Below are 21,174 nucleotides of genomic sequence, written 5' to 3' on the forward strand. Positions count from 1 at the left end.
AGGACTGGAAGGTGCCCCTGTGGAAGTTTGTAGCAAACATAAAAAAAAATAAATAATCCAATCGCAACATCCCAAAAACAAACAAAAAAAGCTGCTGGAGTAGCTGAAGTGCAGGATGATGAGACCCAGGTTGTGCATCAGTAGGGAAATTTTGGCAGCTGAGATGTGAGGTGGGACCTTGAGTGCTGGCTGTACTTGCCTGCTCAGGCCCTGGGACATGGCCGCACTCCCCATCACCCCATGAGAAGCAGCTGCCCAGCTGGGCCCCGGCCCTTTGGTAATGGCCTGTGAATTTCCCTCGGCTCTGTTAATTGCCGCCCGGCTGCTAGTTACAACTCCAAGTCAATTGCCGGGACTGTTGGGCCCTGCAAAACAACCCCTTGAAATCAGTTGTTAGCCCAATTAACAACCAGTTTGGCCTCGGTTCAGGCTGTTAACCATCAGACACCTAACTGCTGGTAATGATTGATTTCTCAGCAGTTGGGGCTGCAGTGGAGGAGCCAACCTGTTTCATAAAACTCCATTAAAGCCAAGACTTTGCGAACGCATCTGGCTCAGACAAACATTCGAGCTCTGCTACACCAGCCGAGCAGGCAAGGTCCTGACCAGGATTTCTATCCTTTAAAGCATGGGTCATTGGGTGTGTTAGGATGAACTGGCAGCCCCCAGGCCTGTGCTGCCGCTGCACCCTGCTCTAGGTAGGTGGCCACCACTGTTTGTAGGGCAACCACTTGTACTCATGGACCCCCCATGGATGGGAACTGCTCAGTGTCCAGCTCTCTTCCATAGTTAGTGTTCCAGCCAGCAAACCTGCAAAGATTAGTTTGGATATTCAGATGTTTCCACAAATCACTTGGGCCATTTCCATCTGCATAACCAGCTGGGAGGTTGTATGGGGCGAGCAGTTCCCATCAGCATACACAAGCCTGGAGATGCCTCCAGAGCAGCTTGGAACACTGGCCTGTGTCTCCTGGTTGGCAATGCAGACTCATCTGCAGATGTGAGTATCCCTATGAAAGCCATAAAATACTCTTTGAATTCCCAATATTCAGGCAGGGTTTTGTTTAAGATCACTGGTCAGGTCTTCATCCATTTCCTTCTGCTGTTTCAGGCCCTGGTTATTTGCTGTGCACTGGCAGGTTGGTTTGAACACATTGCTGGTGCTACATCAAGGGCTTTTTTTCCCCTGGGATATTTTCCCCCTGATCAAAGTGGCTGATTCAAGCTGTAGCATGTACGGGGAGGAGGGAGACAGCCACCTGTTAGGGAAAGACTTTGAAAACACAGAGGACGCACTGCAGAGGTTGACCTTGTAAAATATAAACTCCAACGATGCCAGGTAGCAGAGTGGTGCAGGATGAGGAGTGAGCGCCTTACAGAGTACAGCACTGTGCTCCTCATGCTTTTGAGGATACTCGGGACCTGTGGTCCTACCAGGGCCCTGGCACTGCAGCCTGAGCTCTCTCTGTTTCTGAAGCTGTGTTCTGATGCCTTCTGCAGGACACAGGCACCTGAGACCCGTGCAGATGTTTCAAACATCTTCCCACAAGGTTCTGAGTGCAGATGTGGTTGCCCCCAGCGCCATACCTTTGCCATCCTTTTATGGGAGGTCTGGTCATCCCAGATTCCCACCAGCACATACCCTGGCACTGCACATGTTTTCTGTAATTAGTTGTATTCCTTGTGCAAATGGGACAGAGTTGCTTATTTCATCAAATACCTATTAGAAGTAGCTCTGCTTTCTCCCGCATTGGGATTACCTTGCCAGCCTTTTGGGGAGGCTGAGTGGCGGCTGGGACTCCCTCTGTGCTGGGCAGTACCTGTGCAGTGAGCTTCTGCGTCCTGGGATTTGGTCCCTGCTGTCTGCATGAGGAGAAACCGATTCTTATGAAGGGAAAAGTGAGAAGTTTGGGGTATTGCAGGAGACCCAACAACTCAGTCTTCCCACTCCTCGGGTCTGTGAGCAAATGTTTTATTCACAGCTTGTGTATTTAACTGGGCTGAATACAGCAATCCTGGCCTGTGCATCTTCTGCGGGTCTCATTTCCCTTCAGCTGTTGCTAAATGCATCCTTCCAGGAGGTGGTGACGGGTGCCTCTCACCTGCCGGAGTTGGGTGAGCTCTGGCTGCCCAGACCTTTTCTGTATAACAGAGAAGGTCAGTTATAAACAGAAACAGTTGGTTTTGTTGGGGGCTCTTTTTAGACATCAAAAATACTCCATCATCATCAGGCTGGCTTAGCTTTCAGCAGGCAATGCAAACGGAGCCAAACCCTCAGCAGAGAATTCAGCAAGAGGAGCAGCACAGACTTTCCAGGGCTATTTTGCCAAAATCTTGCATCCTCATTCCTCCTTGTGCTTTGTGCCACAGGAGCCAACGCTTTTCTGGGCTCTGCGTGCAGGGTGAGCCCTGGAGTGAGCTGGAGCTGCAAGCCAGTGGCACAGCCACGTTTTAGGGAAGGAGTGGGGGTGATCAGAGCACAGAAAGATTAGGATCTGAAAAGAAATTCTGCAGAGCCACAAATCAGCTGAATCAATCTGCAAGAGGCCAAGAAAAGGTATGGAAGTGGTCCAATGGGGGAAGCAATGTATATATGCAATAATCTGAGCTATAAATGAAGTACAAAACCACAAAACCTTCTTTTTTTTTTTTTTTTTTTTTCCTAAACCTCATGCCCGCTTCCCCAGCTTTGACTGAGGGTTGGACTCTGTCCCGTAACTGACTGGAAGGAACTTGCTTTTGTACATGAGCAGATTGCAAGGTCGTGGGGATTTCTCTGAACGTCCATCCCAGTCTTCTGCAACACTCACATGAGCGGATCCTGCTTAGTGCCTTCTGAGTGAAAGCCATAGTCCTTGTTTAAGGAAAAGGAAGGAAGGATATCATGCAGGGACTCCATATTTCAGTGTTATTTGGTGTTTTTGGTTAAAATTGCCTAACTTCTACTCACAGTACTTGATCTTGCTCTCTTTTTTTTTCCAGCTTACAGTGCTATTCAACCTGACCAAACTTCTGCAGGCACCGCAAAGAGGGTTTTCCAGGTCTCTCTAAGCTCTTGTAGGGATTTTCTTTAAGCTGATTCCCATCTGCCAATATCTCTTGTGAAGTGCAGCCAAGTGTTTTGGCCGCAGCATCTGGTGATGGAGTCCGGCACTGGCTTGCTTGTGTCCAGGATCTTTGGAGGAGAAATGATGCAGTGACCACCCACTGGAGTGATGTGTCTCTGCTCAGGGCTGGTGTTTTCCAAGAGCTTCTTGAAGGGACTTGCAGAGCAATTGAAGCCAACTGCAGAGCCGTAACCCTCGTTCGGTTGGGACCACTGTAACTCCAGTCTGTTTTGAAGAAGAGAGGCACTGCAGGAGGTGCAGCTAAGGCGCAGTTACAGTCTCCTGTCCCTTGTTTTCTGCTGCAAAGACTACAGCACATCTCTAAGGCAAATGTACCATTCATTTTATAATGAATGTTGAAATCCCAAGGCTCGTGCTTGCCCAGGAGGGCTCCATCTCTGGTCATTCAAACACTCAGTTGGTGAAGTCTGAGCTATTTTTGCTGGCAGTTGTGATGGTTAAAGCCACAGTCATTCCTCTGACTTCACTAGAATTGCTCTGGATGAGTTCAGATCAGATGTGAGCAGAGACTGGTTAGGCCTAATTATCCTCAATGCCCATCGCCACAATTCTTCTACACTAAGCCAGCACAGAGACAGCAGTGAGTGCAGAGATTTTCATATACCCAAAGGTTTTGGCAGAATCTGTGTCTCGGGAGCTGGTCGCTGCCCCCAGATGCTGTCCCACAGCATTTGCCGAGGTGTGACCAGAAGATGGAGGGCACACAGCCGGGCAGGGAGAGGAAAATTGCTGTGGAAACTGCAGATTCCCAAGGCTAAGGCTAGTGGCAGTACATGCAGCACCTGCCGCACTGACCCAAACCCCACCACTATCACAACCTGTTTAATTATGAGAAAACCTCTTTCCAACTAATTGCTGCTGGCTGGTAAAGGGACATCCCCATCCCCTAAAGGACTGGGGGGACCAAGAGGGGAGAGTGGTGGTTGCTGACACATCCTGAGCTATTGCAGCTGTCCAGGGGCCCAGAGAAGTGTCCACACTTCACTCCCTCTCAGAGTGATCATTGCGAGGAGCCGAAGGTTTCACCACCTCCCCGTGCAGAGCCGTGGGTTTGCCATGCACTTGACACTGCCGCAGGGAGACGACTTGCACTTGATGACTGTCTCGGCCACAGCAGCCGCCTGTCCTCTACCAACACTCCCCTCCAACAGCTGTGAAAGAAGATGTGCTGTTCCCTGCACAGGGCTGAACACATGGCTGTGTCCTCCCCACGGGCCATGCTACCAGCTGATGGAACTGGATGTGGCAGCCCCCAGGTCACTATGGTCCCAGGTACTCTGGTCACCAGCCAGGACTCCCCAAACAAAGTCTGAGGCTCCCTGGGGGACTCAGCTTGCCTTAAGCATCAATGAGGCCAAGAAGCTTCCCTACAGGGAAGAGAAAAAATCACTGCTGAGATTTTTTCCCTGATGGCAAAGCTCCGTGAGCTGGGATTTCGGACAAACCCTCAGCACTGACATGGGACCACCTTACATGTGGTGAGGATGGGGAATTTCTTTTGTATTTGCTATCTATGGTGTGTGGAAGGCTCTTTTGGTGATGTGAGCAAAGGGACAAACAGTGGAGGGGACAAAGCGGGCAGGAGGTGGGTAAGTCCCAGCTGGAAAGGCAGAAGAAGGCAGAGGAGCCCTTTGCCGGGCAGCCAGCCCACCAGCAGCGAGGGGAGGACGGGCTGTGGGTCTCATCCCTATGCTCCCTAAAGTACATTCCCTGGGAATGAATGTCCATAGGGAGGAGAGGGAAGCTAGAGCCAGTCACTGAAGCACATAGGCTTTTAGATTTCCTGTCACCTTGAGGGCACCCAGAGGTGACAAATGTGCAACCTCTGCTATTGAGACCAAGCGAACCCCTAATAGGCTGCTTCAGGGGACCCTCACAGAAATTCCAGCAAGGCAAAACCCCAGTGGCAGGGGCAGCTATTTCATGGGTAGTTTGCTGGGTAGTACCTGCTGCTCACTGCTCCTCTGCTGCATGCTCCACCTGAGCTGGGCGCACCCTGTGGCATGGGGAGCTGGGTGGATCTGGCTGTACCCTGTCCTGATGTGTGGTCCAGAGCTCTATGGGTTTGTTGGGGGAGATGCCAGACGCCGAGGTCAGACTCTGCTCTGCTGTTTGGGCAGCATCGTGGGTTCTGTGCACTGAAACCGTCAGTACTTAAATGGTTGCTGTCTGCACAGGAATGCTCTGAGTGCACTGACTTACTCCCAAGTGCACACTCTTGCTGTTTTTTATGCGTGGGATACATACTGCTATTGCTTTTACCTGAAGTAGGGTTGGAGCTGTTATTTGAAGCAGGCCACCTGGTAAGCAGCCACAATACAAAAAGCCACAAGCAGCCCGAAGAGTGGTCAGTCGGGCAAAAGGCAGGGCAGGTGCCCATGGGGCATGAAATGCTCAGGACTGGGAAGAGGAGAGTTGTCAACATAGTAAGAGCCCTCATCCTCAGAAACCTTCTTTTATTGCTGCTTGCTCTGATTTAAACCTATAGCTAGCCCCTGTGGAGGCAGGAACTCTGAAGGTGTCTGCTGCTGCACTGTTTCAGGGACACACGTTGTGGGGAAGGACATCTTTCCCCATCAAAGCAGTGAATCTATACCTCTGCCAACAGCCTACACAGGGAATGCTCAGCCCCGGGTGAGACTGGAGGCGGCAGTGTGAATGTCAGGGTGCTGCAGGATGGTACTGTGGACTTAGCTGCAAGCTGGGTGCCCAAATCACTGAGCGAGCTGTCAGTGCTGTCATGGAAGGCAACAGGTCTCCTTGAGTTATTTGGTCTGTATTGAGCTGCTAGGGAAACGTCTGACCTTCCTTGAAACTAGAGCATCCAGAGCAGCCTGCTTACCCTCAGCAGTGATCTCTGGGCAGGAAGCACAGATGCGAGCGACGAAGGCAGCAGCTTTGCTGAGGAAATGCATTTAATTCAATCTACACTGCAGTTTTTGTGGAAAAAAATGTTGATGCAGTAACATTCTGCACAGTAACTAGGGGTGGATTAAAGGTCATAGAGATAATGTAGCATGCTGAATTCATAGGCAGCAGATGGGAAGAGTCCTAGACCTACTGGGAAAGTCTCCCTGAAGTATCTCCTCTGCAGTGTTGTCTGTTCTACTCAAAAAACTGATTTGCTTCTCTTTCCTAGCAGATTTCACTCTTGCCTGGACCTTTTTCCTGAGATTTAACACACGTTCCTCTTTTCTTGATTTATCCTAGCAGCTCCAGTTAATGCAGTTCTTTGCCGTGCTGACTGATGTTGCTGAGGGATGTTACACCTCTGCACACTGGAATGCTTAGCTAGCAGGTCTGCACCTGAATCTTTCCCCATGCTTTAAATCATGGGGTGGCAGCTTAGCAGGGTGAGGGTGGAGCAGGGAAGTGCCTTCTCCTGTGATGCAAAGATGGCTGTGCAGACACAGTCCCCTGAGAAGCAGCTTTCTGTCCACACAGCTGGGCCTTCCTGCAGAGCACACCCCTGGGCAAGGGAAGGAGAGGGTTTCCCCAATGTGCTACAACGCTTCTGGTCATCTGAGGGTGATGCAAAAAGTCTCCTCTGGTGGAGAGCAAGTCTGTGGCAGAAGCATTTTAAAGGACTGTTCTCCGAGGGGTTAAATCCAGCAGTGTGGTGCAGGAACATGTGTGTCTCAACATACAGAGAAGGCCACACATTTCAGCTCGTGACATGGAACAGTTGTTCTGTCGACAGAACTGGCCGACCACCTGAGCTCCTCCTGCCCCTTGCATGAAACGGAGATGGTGCCAAGTCACTTCACAGGTCACTGGAAGTTCAATGCAAGTTTCCCAGAGGTTTTGGAGCATGCAGTGAAGGATGCTGCAGTGCAAAGCATCGCTGTTTATTCCACCATTATCAGCCAGTGGAGAAAAATGCAGGGTACATCATGTCATCCACTGAAATGTCATGGGGGGAAAAAAGCCAAGAGCCCAGCAGTGAAGTAACCCTGTCCTACACAGACCCCCCAGTATTTTGTGCTTTGTCCCAGCAGAGGGAGCCCGAGTTTATTAACAAATCCCGGTCCCGGAGATAGCCGCTATCAAGGTGGTACCAAGGCCCGGGCAGGATCCTTGCCGGTAGAGGAAGGCTGCAGAAGCTGAGGGGGTCTGAGCGGTGATGCTGAAAGCAGGGCTGTGTTTCCAACCAGGGAAGCGAGCTGACTGCTTGCCAGGAGGCCCTGCGAAGTAGCTCTACTCCTGGGACGCTGCAACCGTGTCAAGAGACGGATAGCCTGCAAGAGCCCGTGGACGTGCTCATTGCACAGGGAAAAAATTTTGCGCTGAAAGATGCAGCAGACCCATGCTAAGATGGATGAATTGAGTTTAACTTGCTTCAGAGATCTCCCTGAGGCACAGTCAGTGACCTGTGTACCTTGTGTTTGTACTGGGCTGGCCAGTGTTAATCCTGTCATGTAGATGGTTCTCCCCATCATGTTCAAAACCATTGATGACTGCTGTGCCAAATCCATAGCTGTTTGCCATCTCTTGCCTGAGCCTGATCCCATTCTGGCTGCATGGCAATGCTCTACAACCACTGCAAGCACAGGACTGTGGCCCTGAGCCACAGCTTTTAAACCTAAAGGGAGCTTTAGCACTGATTTCCCTGGGTTTTGGAGGCTCTGTGTTAGTGCATGGATGGCTCCGTTCAAGGAAGCAGGAGCAGCTTTAGTCAATAGCCTTCTCAGAGCTCATGGGAATGCCCTGAGTTTTCTCTGCTGATAAAGTAAGATGAAATATCCTAGGGAGACAGATGAGTCTCAGCTGTGTGCTCTTGCTGCAGCCAGTAGTTGCACTGATGCCATGGATGCACACATGGGTACAGGTACAAGATTATCTGGGAGAGGGAAGGTTGTGGGACTGAGACACAGGAGGGTCACAGATTTTTTAGGCCAAATCCAAAGACTTTTAAATCACTGCAAAGCCCCTTGTTAGCCTGAGAGAGCGCAGAGATACTTGTTCTAGAAGCTGAGTAACTAACTGGGTTTCAGGGCACAGAAATGGGAAGGCAAATGACTCAGGCTGCAGTCTGCAGAAAGTAGCAGACGGGTATTTTCCGAGGCAACTTCTGAAAGGAAGGTTAAATTTCTCCAAGATAAGGAGAGCTCCAGTGAGCTGGAATGCATGGCGACCCCCCCTCCCCAGCTCATCCTATGATAACAGCTGTTGTGTTGGAAACCTAATGCTGATGAAAGAGTTAAAGGCTGGTTGATGGGCAATATCGGTGACACACCTCTGAATTGAGCATACTCCTGGAGTGAGACTGCGGACTGGTGTTACTCAATGAATAGAGGCCACTCCAAGGGAGTTTTTCCTTGAATAGAATGGGGTCAGGGAGCCGCTTTGGGGAACAATGGTTGCCACCGGCTAGCTGAATTTCTTACAATCACACACCATACCCCCTGATCAAATAGCTCCTTTGTTAGTCTGATATAAAAACATGTCATACAATGATGATCTGGAAGAATGACAAGAGCTGGCCTTTCAAAGAGATCAGAAGGGCTTGTTTTGCACAAAAAGAGCCCCCATCAGAGTCAAGACAGAAAAAAAATGGAGAATAAAAGGGGGTGAATGGAAACAAACAGCAATAACAACAACAACAGAAAAGAGGGCAAGTTGGAAACTTGGGTCTGGCTTGTTTCACAGCATCCCATGGCTGCAGCAGTGCAGCATGGTCGAGTTGAATATCTTTTGGTACGGACATGGATGTTAGAGTGTGCTGCTATTGGGTTCCCATTGTCATTCTGCACTGGGACAGAAGAAATTGCTGGATGGGAAAAGGTCACTTGGCCCAACGAATCATCTCCCCCCACCCCCGAAAACATCTCAACGCTATCTTTCTGCTTTCTCGCTGTAGTTCGCTGCCTTTCTAATACGATGTTCATCTGCTGCCTTTATGCTCCTGTACAAAGTTCAGATTCCTCAGAAGGCTATTCTTGTCCATCTGTTTGTATGAGTGGGAAAATGTCTTTATTCTCCTTCGTTCCCTTGTTAACTTTCACATTTTTTGTTTCTTGGAGTGTGTGCCCTGTTTTCAACCTTCTTCCCAGGATTTTCAGAGACATAATTGAGAGTCTGCATGGATAGAAAGAGTTTTTTCCCCAAAGAATGTTTTTTAAGAAGTGCAGGGAAGTGGATCCCTCTTGGCTACTTCCAGGGGAACTGCATTCCTACAGTATCTATCGCAGGAGTCCCAAGAGATGGCATTTACGCACAATCATGACATTTATTTGCAAGCTAGAAAAGTTCAGCAGTCCTGGAAGTGGGCAACTAGAGCTGCCAGGCAGTTTCAGCATCTACTATTTAAGTGTTTGGAAAAGCTTATATTCAGATTTTAATCTTGTATTGTATAAAATAAGGAGTTAGAACAGTCAGAAGAAATCATAGCATGTAAGAGACTGAGCTCTCAGGAAACTGCTCCTGAAAATACACCCACAACAATGACAATACACTGAAGCTTTGCCCCATGTTTAAGTTATTTTAAAATTTTTTTCCTCAGTGTTGATTTTCTAAAAAAAAAAACAAAAGCAAACGGAAGATAATAAGTGCTACAGCTTCCACGACCGTTATGTTTGTACGATTAAGGACGCTAATCACGAGGTACCTTGCAGTAGAGATAACTCACTCTAGCTGCTTTCATTTAGGCTCTAAGACAAGTATCTATTACCATCTGGGAATTCCTCACTGTACAATATTTTATTTTCCCTTTTCTGCAGTTTTGTATAGAATCTGTTACACTGCATGTTACTCAGCATATATTCATTTATAGGAAATAATACTTGGTAAACTGTCTTTGCATAATACACTGTTTATTAAATACAGGGTATATTTATAAACACACACATATTACTGACATGTATAAACCAAATGAAATTGTTACTGACTTGAATAGCTGAGCTTTTCAATTCCTTTAGCTAAAAGTCTGTATTGCACAAAATTGGGGTCATAATTAATCACCTCTTCTCCTGAAACAGCTCTGAGAAGCTGTGCAGCTGGCTGAAAATTAATTAGGCCACATTCTGGGTGCTGCTAAAATCAAGATACTTAGGAGATACTGGTTACAAATCTCGGGTAGTTTAAGCTGCAAGGCAATTACCTGATACTGCCAGCGTATTTGAGGTGGTAGAGGGAAAAAAGCCCACGCTGCGTTGTGCTGTTTGGGAAATAATTTGGAATTGTAGTATTAAAGCTCACACCACAGCAAAGTAGTGCAAAAGGCAGGTGAGTTGCAGCACGTGTAGTGTTAACAGTCAGAAGCTGGACAATGAAAAGAGTATTTAGGCACCTAAATAAAATGATGTTTCCAGTGGAGTTGAGCACCCAGCAGTTCTGCTTGACTTTCCCAGATTCTCGGCGGGCAGTGACAGACAGGCAACCGACTCTGAGTTTGTCAGTCTGGAAGGCAGGTTTTAGTGCCACGGCTTGTATTTAGGATTGTTCCAGCTGCCATTGGAAGCTGCAGGTAGCACAGAAAGTGACAATTCAGTTCTTAAATGGGATGTACCCACCCTGGGACCGGGCAATGACCTGAACTGAATGCCTTGTAAGTGTTCCGCAGGTTTCTGCAGTGCTGTTTTTGATTTAGCTATCATTAAAACATATCAAGACCTCACTGTTTTCTGGTCAACTGGGGCTGCATGAGAAGAAGCTCTTGGCATGCCAGTATCTGCTGGTTGGACTTTGCAAGTGCAGTTTGACTGGGAGAGTGTTATGTTTTTTAGGGCACACCACCAGGGATCATGTCTACTGGGCAGTGGTGATAACTTGCAACTTCATGACACTTTTTTTCTTATTTAAACTGTTTTGCAATGGTGGTGTTTGGCTTTCATTGGACATTTCTGTTTTGTGGTTAGTCTTCGTTGCTGGGTTTTCTTTATTTTGGAAGTTCTGGATGGGCTAGGTGGATAACTTCTGTGTTTTCTTTGGGTGACACCTTGTTTTGATATAAAGCAGCATAATTCTGTTCAATGCAGTGAAACTGTTGTTTACAGCAACCTGAGTTGTTGATGTATGGCCCTGAGACCCTGGAAAACTCAGGGAAAGAAAAAAATATGTTGAGGGAACACTAACTGCGTAATTAACTATTGTGAAGATCGGAAGGCATAAAATTCCTATTGCACACACATCTTAATTCTATCCCTTTGTCAACAGGTGCTACAATCAAAATTTAAGTGACACTTCTGCCTTCTTTGGGCTGCTGGCTCTGCTGTGCTGAATCTCGCCTGTTCAAATTTCCAGTGAACCTTCTTGCATTCTCCTCTGGTCCTTACCAGGCCTGCAGTTATAACCTCGGTATTGGGAGCAAGCCTGGAAAATTTCAGAATGAAAACTGAAACCTTCCAAAAGGTAAGAGCAAATAAAAAACAGAGGATATTAATATAGCAACAGCTGGACTTCAGCTTTAATAATGTATATTTTTTAGACCACGTAGCAATTCAGGTCAGATACAGGTATTTCTGCGAACTTCTGTTAAATCAGGCCTCTTGCCAATAACACAAAGAGAGGCTGGTACACTATATTAAAATACTAATTTTGACCCTTTATTTTGACAAGTCTACTAAAGATACTTCAAATGGATATGTGAGAATTGATCAAAGATTCTGCAGGTTGTTGGCACTGCTCACTGGGCATTTCAAACCAAAGAACCTGACTCCCATGAAAAAGATACTGTGTTTTTACAAGCAATAAAAAACCTACTGGTCACTTGATTGCTATGGGGATGGATATAACTAAACTGGGTTTTCTTAAGGCAGAGAGCACGATCTAAGAGAAACAAAAAAAGACATGGGAGAGGGAGGGAAAGAGCGAGTGTGAGAGAGCTGAATTGATTTCAGTCTGTTCAGGTCTAGCTGGAAAACACAATGCAGCGAAACGGTCCCTTAGTCGGCAAGCTTCTTTTCCTAGGTTTTTCCCATGGTTTAAAGTAGAGAGGGAGGGATGGTATTAGAAAAAGTGTGTGTGTGAGAGAGAGAGAAGGCTGTAGGAAAGGCAGAGAGATGAGAGACATCATTTGGAAGGGTGCAAAATAGTCCATTCCTTCTGGGGAGTGAAAAACTTTGATGTCCATGTCTCTGGTTTTAAAGTGGCAGTGTCAGGTTCAGGCTGAAAGGCCCTGGTATTCAAATCCTTGTTTGTGCTTGCGCTCAGGACTTTGCCTGTGCACACACCTGCACATCCAAACACCTGCTAGGGCATCCACGCAGCAAATGGGCCTCACACTTCAGGGCGCACAACAGAAAATAAGCAAGTAGATGACTTCACTGATGCCTCAGCACAGAGGTTCAGGCTGAAAAAAAAAAAGCACATTTGTATGTTTGTGTGTCTAGAAAGAGACATAAGCAACAGGAACACAGTGCTGTGGGCTTTACTCCTTTTAAAAAGCTTTTCTTCCTGGCATTAGTAATGCAGTTATAAGGCTCGGAGTGTGTTGCAAGGCTCACAGCATCTAAACACATGAAGAAGCACAGTGACAGATAAGGAGAATAATCTACAAGAAGCGTTGTGATTTGTCAGTCATCACATAATAGCAAATTCAGTTTCAGAGTCACAACTAATGTCTGTAAGTCAGAAGCCCTTTCTCCTCTGCGGGGTCACAGGCATCTTGCACAGCCTGGCTGTTTTGTCCTTTGAGATGCATTTCAATATAATGCTACTAATAATTCAGACATGCTACCAAAGACAAGTCCACTGCAAGCCTGAAGGAAAAGCGAAAGAATAGGACCAAATTTATCACTCGTGACACTCAAGTGAATTCTGGTAAGAGTTGATCCAGAGTGCCAGGGTTTTTTCTCCTTTCCTTTCTCCCAAGAGCAGAAGGCTTTGCACTCATGGTAGAGCTGAGAGGGCTTATGCTCTGCTGGGTAGCAAGCTAGTCTCATGGGAATCTGCACCCAAAAATTGCACCAGGCACTAAGAGCCTGCAAAAGCAGAAAAGGTATTTGAGAATTATGCAGAGTTTCAGGTCAAGCCAACAATAGATGTAAATGTTACTGTGGTGGTCTTAGACTGTGAGGTCTTGGTTTCTAACAAGAATAGAAGCATATGGACTTGGGGTGGCTTGTGGGTCCTGATGGGAGACAGACAATGGATCAATATATGTTCAATTGACAGACCTCCTTTACTGGAGGGGGAGATTTTGACTTGAATCTCTGGAATGTCAGTATTTTCCTTCCCAATACTCATTTTCAGTTTAAATAGACAGAGTGAAAGGCCTATTTTCATGGCATGTGGGCCAGAAAAGGGAGGTTTTAATGACTCTTTATTCTTGGATTTATAATCTGACACGCTGTACGCACATGTTTTTGTCACAAAACTGTGTGAGGTGCCCACCATCCATCCATGCATTGTCCAGCAGATGTTAAAGTCATCAAGTGTGTTTGCTTCCAGTTCCAAAAGAAAACATTCTCTATTTTGAGATGTAGGGTTGGTTTTTTTTAAACTGATCTAAACAAACAAACAAAAATAGTCTTGGAGAGGTAGGCCTTACATGATCATAAGAAACCTGTGTAAATGAGGATCTAAGGCCTGTTCCCTGACCCATAAACTGGGTTAGTAATCAGTTGTTCCTGGTTCCTGCAGTTTGTTGTTGTCATCACAAAACCTGAGGTTAGGCTGCGAACTATTTAAATTCACGTGCATTAGCAATATGGGATAACTAAACATACACTCAGTGACACAGCATTAGTTGCTCCTTATAATAATACCTGAGAGCCTGCAGTCACAGCAGATGTCACATCATGTGAGGTACTGAAAGCACAGAGGTGTCCCCAAGGGGTTTACAGCCGAAGACCCCAAACCTACAGATGAATCTGCTAGGTGGGACCTTGTACTCATGATGCTCCATTGCAGGACTAGGACCTACAGTGTATGGACAGTGGGATACCTCCCTCTCTCTATTTTTTTATATTCATGTGTGCTTCATTATTAAGAGGATGGAAGGTAAAAGCATAAGCTGAACTGAATAGAAATAAAGGCCGTTTCTAGCACCAACTGGATTCCTGTTGCTGCACTACAAATCTCTTAACTTCAGATCGATGAATTCTGTGTTTCAGTGATGAGATAAAACAGAATTAGCCAGAGAGAGATAAAAAATGGCAGCCTCCTGACTAAGAAATCCTACTGTGTGTGAAAGGATGTGAAAGGATGCGAAATGTTTCCTCTGGCTGCAGGGGAAGAGAGTAGGAAGCCTAGAACTCTAGTAATTCTGCAAATCTGTAATTGTTGTAGGCAATTATGCTCCGCCTTGGTTGCTTGGTCAAGGCAGACCCAAAACTGCTTGTAGGATTACGTTTGCTCACTTTCCTTGAGCAAATTATTACCTTGTAAGTGATGAGACAGTGCAGCATCCTTCAAGAGCAAGGGATGCCCTCCTGTACCCACAGGCACATGATGAGTCAGGACACTGTCAGACTTTCTCATGGCAGGCTAGGAACTGTGTGAAGTAGCTGTGTAGGTGCAAGGCAGATGCAGGATAAAACAGTAACATAGTCACTGCTACACCAAGGCTACTCTTACATTGCTTTATAAACACTCAAAAAATTTTTGGAACAACCTGTGGAATTAATGAAAACTGAGCTGAAAATCTCTAGAAACAACTTTGTAAGTCTTGATCTTACTGTCAAAGAAGCCAGTGGGTATTTGAATGTTTAGTTCCTCCAGCTCTAACTATGAAAGGAAAAAGCCCCTAAAATATCTTCATAGGTAGCCCCTATAAAAGAACAAGATTCAAAAGCATTCCTTCAGGAGATCAAGGACGGTCCAGCCTTTGAAGCCTGGAGGATTGGGAAATTTAAAGATCTTTGTGGCAATCATATTGTGCCATTAGAAATCTACCATTTGGAATTGTAAAGCGTTTAAAAGGAATGATTCCAAATTCCACGGCTGTCTGGTAAGTGACAACTTGATGTGGCCTGGGGGGGAGGAAGAAGGTCATTGTTGGGAAAACAGTTAAAATGAACATTTTCTGAACAGATGCTTTAGATAATACTTTGATAAATGAGGTTAAAACCAAATAAAATATTCTGGGTGACTTCCAGAAAATAACAGATTAGTAAAACAAACAAACAAAACTTAAAATGCAAAGGCAAGAAATAGGTATATGGCTGGTACTTAGCAAATAATAGAGGATTGTTCAAAATAACATGAACAATAAACAGAGTCTGAACCAGCAAGATGAGACAATTCTGCTGGCTATGGGAGGCGATACATTTTTTTTATTGCACTGCAGTTTTGCCAAGGCAGAGAGCTTCTGGAAGGCTCGGCTGTTCATTTTGATACATTAAAATATTTGAGAATCCCTTTTTATTGCCTTTTTTTCCAAACCATTCAAGCAGCTCAGCTGCTGATCAAAATACAAAAGCATTGCATGTGCCTAGCAAGTGGATAATGAAAGCGATCCCCTCAGTTTAGTATCTTTGTCAGCCGAGTGTAGTGAGAAAAGTAAACAAACAGCATCACTGATGACAAATTGATTTATGGAATTGTTTGTTTTCATAATTTTCAGCATAATTATGACTAAAGGTCCCGATCCTCTGGCTGCTAAGAACCTTGTGGGGATGGCTGCTGGCTGGGTGCCCCTAGTACTCATTAAAAGCTCCTTGTAGATGTGGTTTGGAAGCACACAGAATAGGGTCTGTTTGGATTATTTTTAAGGGAAGTTTTTTCCTCACCCTTTAACAGAACCCATACCAAATAGCTTCTAATCCTGATTTCCTCTGGCAGACATTTTATAGGTAAAACCAAAACGATATGTATAATTTGGGATAAAAAGGAGAAAATTTACTCCCAAATTCAGCATAACCTTTTAATTTTATCCTCTTTAATCCTTTGATAATTTTTGTGCTTCTCCTGCAAAAAAGCAATTTTGCTAATCACCTTTGTGCCAATCCCTACATTCCTGACAATAGCGTGAACAGCTTCCATCAGAGTCTTTGATGTGGGAAAGACACACACACACACATATAATCTGAAAACAATTCAGCTCCTTGGTTCTCAATGGTGAGCATTCTGCTTTAATAGAGTGCAAGTTCCGTGGAGGTTTCTAATCCTTTCTGCCAAACAGAAGAGACACAGTCAGGTAGCACACCTTATTCAGAAGTTAAAATAACATGTTACTTGCTCTCAGAGAAAATCAAAACAACTCAAGATCAAAACCAGATTCCGCCAACCCTAACGGGATAGACTTTCTACTCAGATAACTCTTGATCTAAGTGTGTAACAAGTAACCTGCTTTAATCCCTCAAAGCGATGGTGTTACAGATAAGTACTGTAGTAGCAGAGGAGGTGTCTTAAGTTTCAGAAATACACAAAAGCATCGGTTGGAAGGAAAAACAAAACAAAGAGTGGTCCAAATGATTGTGTCTTTAGCTGCAAAGGTATATTTGAGGCCACTGCAAATAATAAAAACCCCTGAAGACAGAAAAAAAAATAATGACAGGCAGGTATTGAAATGTGTTCCTTCCAAGCTGAATTTCATTGACTTACACTGTTAAAGCACAAGCTTTACAGGTATAACCCCCCAAATTTTTAGCTTACATACCTTGCAAGCCATAATGCTGGAATGGGCTGCTACTTCAGCTCAGAACCCTACTCCCATTTCCTACACAGGTTCAGAGTGGTCATGAGCCATGAAAGGATTGGGATCTTTGACTGTAATATTTAGGAAGGATACATTATTGACTTTATAATGCCCTGAGCACCTGCACTGAGTATGAACAATGTAACAGAAACAATCATGCTACACATACAGTTTTAGTAATGTAACACATATATCTTCCTTGGGTCTTGCTCCTGCGGACACCTACATATGCTTTGGCACTGCTGGGAAGACTAGTGCCATTGGGTTCTTAGCCTGTGAGGCACAGCTTTGGCAGCTCCACAGCAGTCACAGTAGCTGAAACCGTGCCTGAAAACAAGTGTATGCAGTTGCACGCCCATTTTTCTCAAAAACCCCCACAGAAAATAATGGATGATACCTATGTTTTGGGCAAAGAAAAATTACTGTCACTATGTTGTAGGGCCATTATCCATACTAGAAAACAATGTTACATTTAAGAGCAACACATCATAACTTTTTCTTCATATTACTCAGTGTCCTCTGTCTGGAGCATACTTGATGCTTTCCACAATGACTGCATGCAAACACATGCTTCATCTTAGCCAAGTATTTAATAGTTGTTTATACTTTGGGTCACAAATTGGAGAGCAATAAGGCCCGCTCCACTTCTACAGATGCACTTGTCCATACCTTGCTCCTGGTATCCCAGAGGGTCACGCTGCACATATTACTTTGCACCCAGGCTCCTCCTGGACTGCACCAAGTAGTGTCCTTGGTAAAATGGTATGGCTACAGACCGGAGACTACTGTACACTGGAATACGGGTCTCACACAGTGCAGGGAGACATGCACTTTGCAGAAGTTGCCTCTGTAGAGTAACAGAGCCTAAGACCAGAAGGGACCCCTTTGACTGTCTTAGTCTGATATCCCGAGTTAGGACTAGCCAGGTCAATTCCTGGTTTCAGTTTTAGTCGTTGTGGTCTAGCCAGACTCTCTAAAGGAAAAAAACCCAACTGGTATTGTTTTTTAAAAAACTCAGTTAATGATGAATCTTCCATAAATCTTGATAAGCTGTTTCAACAGTTAATTTTCTTCACTACAAAAGCATGCTTTATTTATGAATTTGTTTCCCATTGCCTTCTGTCAAGACACCTTATCTCTTTGTCTGCTAAATAGAAGATCCTGGTATTACCAGATTTTTCTTCCTGTTTCAGTGCTCATAAGGTATGATCACCTCGCACCTTAACCTTCTCTTTAGAAACCTAAATAGACTGAGCACTTTGGGTCTCACTATAAAACATGTTTGACAGACCTGTAATCATTCTTACTACTCTTCTTTGAAACCCCTCTAGTTTTTCAACATCCTTCTTGAAATGTTGGCTGGACAAATTATTTCCAAAGCAGTCACAACAGAGTCAAAACCAGAGGTAAAAGAACCTCCCAGCTCTTGTTTGTTTCCCAGGACAGCACTAGCCCTTTGGTCACAGCACTGCAGAAGGAGCTCACATTCAGCTGATTATTCATCTTAATGAAGTCTTTACGGAATTGCAGCTTTGCAGGATAGAGTTACATCCTTTCAGTGTGACCTACATTCTTTGTTCCTAGATGTGAGACTTTACATTTGGCTTGATTGAAATACATACAATTTGATTATGCCTATACTTAACACAGGGCTACGCAGCTATAAGCATCCTTTGCCTCTTGCACCGTGTTTTGTGCCTTCTACAAAGTTTTGATAATAGTAATTTCAGATTTTTTTCATGTTGCTAGTAAAAATATTAAATAGTGTAGGGTCCATAAGCTGTCTCTACGGGATCCTACTAGAAAAAGACCAACTTGATAATAAATCTGTCTTTACAGTAACAGTTTTGAGACAGAAAAGTCACTCAGCTTTTAATAAATGTTAATGTTTCAAACATTTAGCTTCAGTCTACTACAAAAGAGCTAAGTTTAATGTCATTAACAAGTTGATAATAAAACTGCATTCACACCAAGTTTCCATAATCTCATGTTAAGCAAAATTTGTTACATTACCTCCTTTTCAACTGGCTACTTAAGTCCTGTACCAGATGTGCTGCTATTTCACTTGAGCCCAAACTTAGGTTGAGAAATTTTTAATTACTTGGGCCACCTGATTCACTCATTATAAATACTGATACAACATTTGCTGCCTTCTGGAACTTCCCTGACTTCCAAGGTGTATTGAAACTTGGTGTAAATGGACCAGACAGCTGCTCAGCCAGCAGTTTTGAACCTCTCAGATATGAGGCTTCCAGAGTTGGTGACTTACTTGTAATGAGTATTTTGAGTGGTTGAGATTACACAGCCAAGATGACCTTCTGGAACAGGATGCAAGTACTGTCTAAAGGCCTGTATGTTATGGTAACCTCATTATATGTTGAAATTTATTTTCCTGCTTCACTGTGCAAAAGAAGATGTAGGCTGTGGTGGGTAAGTGATACCTGTTCAAAGCATTCTAGGCAGATGAGGAACTTCTTAAAATTTATCTATTTTTTAATTTTGAAGGAGAAATTTCCCCAAGCGTTTCAGGCTTCTGTAGAGTGTAAAGTACTATAGGCAAGAATAACACAACACTAGACTCATATTTTCCTGCTCTACTGTCTGTGGAGGGCTACTTTGCCATTTTGGACCAGAATCTTTCTGCATTGCCAGTGCTCCAGGCTCCTGTGGATGGCAACAATGACTCAGTTATTATGTGCGGTTCTTTCATGGCGTGTGCTTGTATGTATGTACACACGTATGAAGTGCAGCCACTTCTTAGCCCCTGCTCTGTGGAGCCCTAGAAGGGGGAACGGACTGCATCAAAGGGTCCCTGTGAAAAAGCCAGCCTTAAATCCACTGCAGTAGGGTCTGCTCTTACATAGGGAAGACCCTTTCTTTTACACGGCCCAGGAATCTGGGAGTGTTGAAAACTGCTGTGCAACACCAGATGACCCCTGCTGTCACTTCGTGGGTGACAGGCACTCCTGACCCTGCTCAAGGATAATTCATGAGCATTAATCACCTTGCTGTTCGCCTTCCTTCGCAGGAGTGCAGTGGCTAGCTGGGGTTGCTCCAGGTGGTGGAGCAGACGCTCTGGTTACCTGGGATCAACGGCCCCACCATTCATTATTCATGTTATTAATGAATACGTGGATCAGGTGACATTACTAATGCCAGTTCTGAAGAAGGGCCCGTGCGCCCGGCCGCGGGGGGGTGGGGCAGTTGCGCAAGGGGAGTCCCAGCGGCTCCCGCTAATGAATTAATTCACTAACGAGGGTGGGCTTGGCGGCTCCGTGCCCCATCCCGCCCCGGTAGCCGCCTCCTCCCCCGGAGGGGGGGGGAGTGACAGGCAGCGGCTCCTGCCCCATGTGACTGGGGAGCGGCTGCCCCCGTCCATGGCTTGGCCTCCCCCGGGCAGCAGCAGCTCCGGCTCCCGGGGAGGAGGGGCAGGAGCTGCTGCTCCATGGGGAGGAAGGGCAGCCCCCGATCCCCCCAGGCGGAGGGGGGATCCCGGGCCGCCTCCCCCCCCTCCCCCCTTTGGGCCTTACCCGAGGAGCTGCTGCTCCTCATCTGCTCCTACCTGGACGCGCAGGCCTTGGGCCGCCTGGGCCAGGTCTGCCGCCGCCTGCGCTTCCTCAGTAGCCGCGATCTCCTCTGGAGGCGCATAGCCCGTGGCTGCCTCAACTCCGGCTTCACCCAGCTCGGCACCGACCTGTAAGCGCGGCCTTCCCGGCGGAAGGGCGGTGGGGAGGCGGCCGCGGCGGCTGGGAAAGGCCGGGGATACTGCGGCCTAGCTGGTTGCTAAGGGGCGTTCTGCGCTGCCGGCGTAGTTGCTAAGGGGGGCTCCCCACTGCCGTGAGGGGGCGGAGGGAAAGGGGAACTATTCTCGAAGCGCGGCTGCGCCGTCTTTAGCGAGCGCCAAGCGGAGTGGCGAGGGCAGAGGAAGGGCCGTAGCGCCGGGCCCGCGGTGGGGCCGCCCCTGGGCGGGGAGGGCCCGCGTGTGGCGGCCCGCGGGCGGTGGGGCCTGGCTCCAGCGCTGCCCGGGAGGGACGGGGGTCTGTGGGGCGGTGCCGCAGTTTCCCGAGAGGAAGCGATAGAGCACGGCGAGGCCTTCCCGGGCCCCCTCAGCACCAGGCCCGGCAAGCGGCCCTCAGGCATTGGGGCCTCAGGCCTTGCTCCAGATCGGCTCGGTCCCCCAGAGTCCTCCTGGCAAAACACGTAGGGTCCGGGGCTTCCAGCCAGGGCAGGTGAGAGCACGAGGTAACGGAGGGAGCTGCCGCGTGCAGCGGGGGTGACCCCAGTGTGCCACGTGCCCTCCCTGCTTCTGAGCCGCAGCCCCTGCCGTCCTGAACATGCTTCAAAGACGAAGCTGTGAGGGAGCAAGGCCTGGGCTGGTGTCCTGGGTAAAGGCTGGAGAATGGGCTCACGTATGTTATTAGGTGGAAGACCCTTTTTGGCAGGGGTCCCCAGGAATACATGTTTCTT

The 21,174-nt window shown here is 46.6% G+C and overlaps 1 protein-coding gene and 1 long non-coding RNA gene across 5 annotated transcripts in view; one reads left to right on the top strand and one right to left on the bottom strand.

Moving 5' to 3' along the window:
• Window positions 1-9,923: 9,923 nt before the first annotated feature.
• Window positions 9,924-20,379, bottom strand: LOC119153157. The gene is made up of 2 exons (XR_005106080.1): window positions 20,270-20,379; window positions 9,924-12,417 (listed from the first exon to the last, which is right to left on the bottom strand). It is a non-coding gene; the product is annotated as an uncharacterized LOC119153157 (long non-coding RNA).
• Window positions 19,908-21,174, top strand: part of FBXW4 (F-box and WD repeat domain containing 4) — a 62,296-nt gene continuing 61,029 nt past the window's right edge. For 2 of the 4 annotated variants that reach the window (XR_005106079.1, XM_037399134.1), the window contains exon 1: window positions 19,911-20,403. Coding sequence is in view for 3 of the 4 variants with exons in the window: in XM_037399134.1 (XP_037255031.1) it covers window positions 20,153-20,403 (251 nt within the window). In the remaining variant the exon portion in view is untranslated. Of the gene's footprint in view, window positions 20,404-21,174 lie in introns of all 4 variants that reach the window. The other 2 variants (XM_037399136.1, XM_037399135.1) reach the window with 2 other exon arrangements.

The sequence above is a fragment of the Falco rusticolus genome, chromosome 9 (genome assembly GCF_015220075.1).
Source record: "Falco rusticolus isolate bFalRus1 chromosome 9, bFalRus1.pri, whole genome shotgun sequence".
Taxonomy (NCBI): Eukaryota; Metazoa; Chordata; class Aves; order Falconiformes; family Falconidae; genus Falco; species Falco rusticolus.